This window comes from Borostomias antarcticus (genome assembly GCF_949987555.1).
Source record: "Borostomias antarcticus genome assembly, chromosome: 14".
Taxonomy (NCBI): Eukaryota; Metazoa; Chordata; class Actinopteri; order Stomiiformes; family Stomiidae; genus Borostomias; species Borostomias antarcticus.
In genome coordinates, this window is record NC_140247.1 from 16157592 (window position 1) to 16164783 (window position 7192).

General features: G+C 45.3%; 1 protein-coding gene across 1 annotated transcript in view; it reads right to left on the reverse strand.

Moving 5' to 3' along the window:
• Positions 1-4072: 4072 nt before the first annotated feature.
• The window catches only part of LOC311317682 (retinoic acid receptor alpha-A-like), a 31046-nt gene continuing 27926 nt past the window's right edge, over positions 4073-7192 (reverse strand). Inside the window, 1 exon segment of the mRNA XM_084448769.1 lies at positions 4073-6687. Coding sequence (XP_084304895.1) covers positions 6476-6687 — 212 coding nt within the window. The 3' untranslated portion in view covers positions 4073-6475.

Below are 7192 nucleotides of genomic sequence, written 5' to 3' on the forward strand. Positions count from 1 at the left end.
GAATTTTGATATAAAGTAATTGCTAATACTTTTACATGTTGTTTATTATGTAGCCTACATAATACACTAAATAACATAGTTAGAAGACTTTTGTGGATTTTAGTTTCCAGAGGCTTTAACAACATTACTGGACCTAACCATAACATCTCTATCCTAACAGGCTAACCAAAGGGGTTTTTATCCTAATACTAATGAACAAACTTTTCATTATGTTTCTCATGAATCATAGTCCTAACTAGAACATTTACAGACATAGATTCAGACATACAATAGCATCTTTAATTGCCAGGAGCCTTCTGGTAGAAAAAACTAACTACGGGAGCTAGCAAAATCACATTGTCCACAGTGCCCATTCAGACGAGGGGTAGCTAGTGGTCTCCAAAAGCTATCTATCAGTTCAGCCATTCCGAAAATCACTATTCACTCAGACAAACTTAACCATGTTATAATGGTGTTTAGATACATTTATAGTGCTTGTGTACACTGCTCACCTGTAATGACAGGAAATAATGAGTCGGGACGACAAAGAGTTGTTGCTCCGTCAATGCCTTACAAAGGAATGAGCGGGAGAGGATGTCAACGAAAGTATAACGTGAGTTGCGTGCTGACAGGAAACGCACCTAGTCTCACAGCGCCACACCTGGGCACAACCAGCACCAATGAATCCAAATAATCTTGGCTGACTAGCAATTGTTTATCAAAAGAGAAGAAAACCTATAAATACATAAATGTGACCACACTTATAGTGGGCGTCACACAAACGTTCGGTATGTTCGCTGAATTTGAACGCATAATTATCCACAACCACAAGTTAAAGAACACGAAAGAACCGGTGTTTACTTCCTACTCTTCAATCCGGAGGAATATCATTGGCGAGTGTCAAGTCACGTGACACTTTTGCGAATTTTGGTTGGTTCTACAGCCAGGCCCCTTTCGTTGTAGTCCGCCGCACATCCTGACTAACTTCGAAAGGCTAAATGTAATTTTCATAAAACTATGATCGAGTTGGGATTGCCAACAAACGGAAACATGTTTTTTTTTTTAAAGACACGTACTTTATGTGAAAAAATCAGCTACTCTATTGGCGAATCTCGATACTTTCAGCAACTAGAGCAGATAGCCAGCTTCGGCCCGTCATCTAAATGTAGTAAATTGTGAATAAATATGAATGATTTTTCAAATTTATTAGTTTTAGTTTTTCAGTTTCATCAGGTCATTATGAAACTCAATGAATAATGGGGGGGAAAAACTCTATGAATATTTGAAAAAAAAAAAAAAAAATCATTAAGATTCTTTTTTTGAAAATATTTTTGTGGATCAGCAGAACCTTACTTACCGCGGGTATGTAAAAAAACAGTTACATGTAAAATGAAGTCTAACATTTTAGAAACTCACGATTACATAACAGGGGATATCTCTGCATCTTGATCTTATGGTGCGTTCCAGGCAACCCGTAACTCGTGTTTTTCCTACCTCCTACACGTGAAAATGCTCTGGAATGGCAGTCAAACCCGTAACTTCCCACCCGGCAACTGGTAGTACATCGAGCTGTACGAGTTCACGGGTGGGAGGTTACGGGTTTGAGGTCGGAAAAACACAAGTTACGGGTTGCCTGGAACGCGGCATAAATGTCAGACTGGCCGCAGTGGTAGAGCAGTTCAGATAAATCCCCAAACCCACCTTCTTCCTTATTTCAGCTACAACATTTGGTACATCTAGCAGAGATGATAAACTGATCATAGAGTGGATTAAAAGGAAACACTTTTTGTAGTTTGACTTGACGCAGGGTTAAGATACCCGTGGCGGACGCTTTACTTGAAAGCATTTCTTACACGTCAGCATATTAACAACAAAAACAGACTTTCCCAAAGTTATGTACTTTTTTTATACCCAACACGTAGGGGAGAGCCGGATCAAAAGTCGCGCGGGACGAAAGTCGCGTTCCCATTTTCTCCAGAATGACTGGACCTGCAAATACGTGGTTATACATGCCTGCACATATTACCGTGTAAGAGCTCCGTTCAAATTTTGGGCGCGATCGCAGCATATTTGACAGAGATATCGATGGAAAACCACTTTTGCCCCATATAAGTAAAATAATGGTCTCATAAGCATTTTTCGATTGTAAAATTGTGTTCACTTGTTTTAGTTTGCAAACATATGCAATTTTCTTAGCATATCTACTGGCTACATGATAACATAGCTTTCAAGTTTCGTGCGAGCAAGTCGTGCCTGCAAGCCAGGGAGAAATGACAGGAGACCGTGGCGGGACAAGTCGCATCCCGTAGAGCATGGGTGTCAAACTCTGGCCCGCGGGCCAAATTTGGCCCGCAGTGTAATTATATTTGGCCCGCGAGGCAATACCAAATGACTACTAGAGCTGGCCTGCCAGTATTATACAGCGCATTCACCGCTAATACTACAAATCCCATAATGCTCTGCTGTGGTTTTGGCGCGTCAATCAAGACAGGACCCAGAAACGCCCTCTCTTCTGTGACAGTAGTCATAGCAATCTCATACTACAACTGTAACCGTGTTACCCCTTCTTTAAAATGGCGAAAAGAAAGGCAGAAAACAGAAGCTTTCTGGACAGGTGGGAGGCAGAATATCTGTTTACATATGTAAAAGATAGACCTGTTTGCCTTGTTTGTGGAGCCAACGTGGCTATAACTAAGGAGTACAACATTAGACGACACTATGAAACGAAACACCACGACAAGTACAAGGACCTGGACATGATTAATTTATTATTGTTATTTTATTTTTAAATTTAATAGCCTGTGAAAAAAGTTTATTTTGATATTTAAATCAGAAGGCTGCAAATAGAAAAGAGGCATACGATTTTTATTTAAATTGTATTTTATAAATGAATAACATTGATGTGTTTTTTATTTGAAATTCGATTTTGCATGTCTGCACTATTAAGTTATATATTGTATGGTAATAAGCGTTGCTTGTTCCATATTCAATGTTAAAGCAAAACTTGTTTGGGTCCATATTAAAATATTCATTTGTTCAATGTTGGCCCGCGACTTTGTTCAAGTTTAAAATTTTGGCCCACTGTGTATTTGAGTTTGACACCCCTGCCGTAGAGGGACAGAAGTCGCATTGTGATAGCTTAGAACCAGGGGGGTGCGCGAGTGACATTTGGGCAGAATGAACAGGTAAAATGAAAGCTCTCAAAGAGATCTTTCTAATGCTATTGGTCAACTTTGTATGCAGTTTTAATGTGAAAGATACATCTTAAATGCAGTCAAGACAAATTATTTTGCCTCAACTTTTGTCAAACCCCCTGGTTCCAGTCAATTGGATTATATAGGCTACTTTCGTTTACAATGACGTTACCTTATGAACACAAATAGCTTGACCTATAGGCCTACATAAACACAATAGCCTAAAACCATGTTTATTTACAATGTATTTTCTTTCATTGACAGCATGCCAAGAGTTAGGGTGAGGAAAACGACGTGCGGTCTCCTTAGACCTGAGACCATCAGGCAGGCAGCTCAGGAGGTCGTTGAAGGCTATATATTATGATATTATGTCTAATAGCCTAATACATTCGTTGAAAGTAAAGAGAATTACATGCCAAAAACAACAGATAGGACACTTTGCAGCAGTGCGACTTTTGTCCCGCTCTGCAGGGACAAAAGTCGCATTGCGCTCGGTCCGTTCTCGCCCTATTTATGTTAAACTCTTATATCCTAGCACGAACATTACAGTTGATAATAGTGAAGGACATGTGCAAGTTGTGTCATAACATGTGGAATCTCTATCTCTATTAATTTCGGAGTAAATGGAATCAAACCAAAAAGTGCGACTTTTGACCCGGTTCTCCCCTATGCTTTATAAGCCACAGCTTACGAAGGCAAGCACATCAGTTTGAATATGACCTACATACACTACAGAACGCGCTGGTCTACCGAGTTATAGCATCCACACAGTGAAAAAGACACCATTTAAAAACACACAACAGACAAGGTTCTTTATTCAATGTTATTTCTCTTTGTCCAGTAATATGACATCATCAGGACAGTTTGATTTTGTTCTCCAGAGCTGGTTGTGCATCAGATTTTATTACAAAGTGGGAGTGCAGAGACTTGTGCGTCTCAGTCAAACTAACTTAACTGGCTACAGTGTGGTTTGCCATCAGCAGCATACAGAGACCGAAACACTAGCCTGGTGTCAGAGCACAATGACGCCAATTACTCCGTCCTGACCACCTGGTCCTGTGGTCTGCTGGACTGGAGGACCTCCTCTCCCTCTGTCCTGTCCAGCACAGCCCGGTACCGTAGGCCCGGCTTGGCTCTGCTCAACAGTGTGAGACACTAGTTTGTGCTCTAGCTAACCCTCAAGACCATCACAGTCACATCCTACATGTCAGAGGAGTTGCCAAAGCTCATAGGGGTCTGAGACCAGTCTACAGATACACCAGCGAAGAGGCAGAGGCAGTGTTGGTGTGTGTGTGTGTGTGTGTGTGTGGGGAAAGGGGGTAACGTGTTAGCGAGTGGGTGTCGTTTCAACAGAGGCAGGTGTGTTGTAAGGAAAAGGATAAGAGTAGACTACAAGCATGATTGCTAATCAGCAATCAACAGTGCAAATCAAATGCATCCTGAAGGCTCAGTGTTCTGAGCATACAGTCTGTTCTGCTAGCGCTGTGCTCTCATCTCTAGCCAACCCAGGACCGCCGGACACCCGCGTATTACGGACACAGCTTTCTATGGTTTCTGTTGATACCGAGGGTGTAGATGTGGGTGTCTTAGAGAGGCAGTGGCGTTGTGAACAGACTGGCGTCCCGTTGAAATGTGTTACATCCTGGTGTATAGATAATGTGTGTAACAGAGGCAGTGGTGTTGTGAACACAGACTGTTATCCTGTTGAAATGTGTTGCAGCCCTAACATAGTAGAGGCAGTGGTGTTGTGAACAGACTGACTGATACAAGTCTGTGATAGAGAAACAGATATAGATGTGCTAGAGAGGCAGTGGTGTTGTTCAGATTAGGTATTACGTCACAGTTGGCAGTGCTGTATAGTGAAACATCCTCTGTCCTGAGAGGAGAGAGGAGGGAGGGAGTGAGAGAAGGAACTAGAAGGAGAGAGTGAGAGAGAGAGACACACAGAGAGAGAGAAAGGAGTGAGTAAGAAGGAAGTATTGTCAAATACTGGTTAATAGTGGTCAATGACATTGTTACGTTTCGGGTTGAAAATTCACCCCCTACTTGTCCACAGCTTTGGTAATTGATCTCTGGATAGCAACCCCTTCCTGAAGTGGTCTCACAACCAATGAGAGCCTTTCCCTCACGACACTATGTGACCCTGAGGTCCGTCAACCTCTAAACCTCCGAAGAGGTCAACACCAGCAGGGAGGGTGAAACTGACCCATGCTGAACAACTAACATCTTGGGCCAGTGTGTGTGTGTGTGTGTGTGTGTGCATGTGCCTTAAACATTAATGTGATTGAGCATGTGTGTGACAACAGTTGTCTAGTGCAGAAAGTAATTGCAATGAACACACATCTACATGTGTCTGGATATAAAACACAATCCCACAGCGTCACGGGACGACACATGGACGAAGAGGGGTCAGGTGTGTGTGTGTGTGTGTGTGGTGAGGGTGTGTGTGTGGGGAGGGAGGGGGGGGGTGCATCATGAACGCAACTACATCTGAGGAAAAGAAAGATAGCAACAATTTTATGCATCATTCCATCTACGACAATTGAAATCACAGTCATTACTCAATATAATATAATTTATACTCTCTTATATCTTTTGTAAGAAAAAAAGAAGATTGACGTCATCGTGGAGAGGAATGCTGTCCCTGACAACATTGAGCGAGGGGGGGGTGGGCCTGGCCAACACCCAGTGTCCCGTCGTGTCCGTCTTGTCTGTCCGTCCCTGACAAACTCCAGTCCATCCCATGGTCCTGTGTGTGTGTGTGTGTGTGTGTGTGGGGGGGGGGGTCGGTGAAAAGTCATCAGCCTCAGCCTCCAACATGGAGATGAGGGTGTTGTCGACCCTGTGGCGCCCCCTAGTGCTGGTGAGGAGGACTGCGTGACAGAGGTGCAGGGGGACAACTCCGGACTCCGGGGGCCGGCTGAGTGAGCCGTCCCCCTCCTATAGGTCAGTCAGGAGGGTCCGCCTCTGAGCCTGGTCTAGTCAGTAGTAGGGATTGTTGTGTTCGAACCCCATGTTGTTGTTGTTGTTGTTGTTGCCCAGTCCGGGTCTAAGAGAGGAAGTGCTTAAGCGCGGGGTGGGGGCAGGGTTCTGTCCAATGAGGCCTGAGCTTTCCAGGTCCCGGTTCCTGGATCTGTCCCGGTTCTGATTCCCCACGCTAGCCTTTGTCCTCTCATAGACAAGTCAGTCAGCGGGCTGGCTCTGAGGCCTGCAATAGCCTGGTCTGGCCTGGCGAGGGCGCTGTGGCGCTGCAGCTGGGGTCCCCGCCCCCACCTCCCCCCCCCCCCCCCTCTCTCTCTCTCTCAAGGGGAGGAGTGAGGGGGGGTGCTGTGGGCGGAGCTGGGGGAAGGGCTAGGGGAAGGGGAGGGGCTGCAGCTCCCCGAGGGAGCCCCTCCCCCCCGGCCCCCGCTGGCGCCCTGCCCCTCCAGGCCCTCGGAGTTCTCCAGCATCTCCTGGATGAGCGGTGGCATGGAGCCAGGGATCTCCATCTTCAGAGTGATCACTCGCTCCGCTCCTGGGCACGGGGGAGGAGAGGAGGGACAGAGAGAGAGAGGGGGAGGAGGAGGAAGAAGAGAGAGGGGGGAGGAAGAAGAAGGAGAGAGATGAGGGACAGAAAGAGAGAGAGACCAAGAGAGGAAGAGAAAGAAGAGAGAGAGGAGACGAAGAAGAAGGAGAGAGAGAGGAGAGGAAGAGGAGAGAGAGAGGAAGGAGAGAGAAAGAGAGAGGAAGAGGAAGAAGGAGAGAGAGGGGGGAAGGAAGGAAGGAAGGAAGGAAGGAAGGAAGGAAGGAAGGAAGGAAGGAAGGAAGGAAGGAAGGAAGGAAGCAAGGAAGCAAGGAAGGAAGGAAGGAAGGAAGGAAGTATTTAGTGTGTGTAGGTGACAGGTGCAGGTCTACTGAATCAATGTGCAGCTTGAGTCTGTAAGTGAGTTACAAGTGTGCACAATGTGAGTGTGTGTGGCCCTTTCTGAATCCAGTCCCTCCCCACTCGCACTCAGTCACAGAGTGCACTCCGTTTTGTA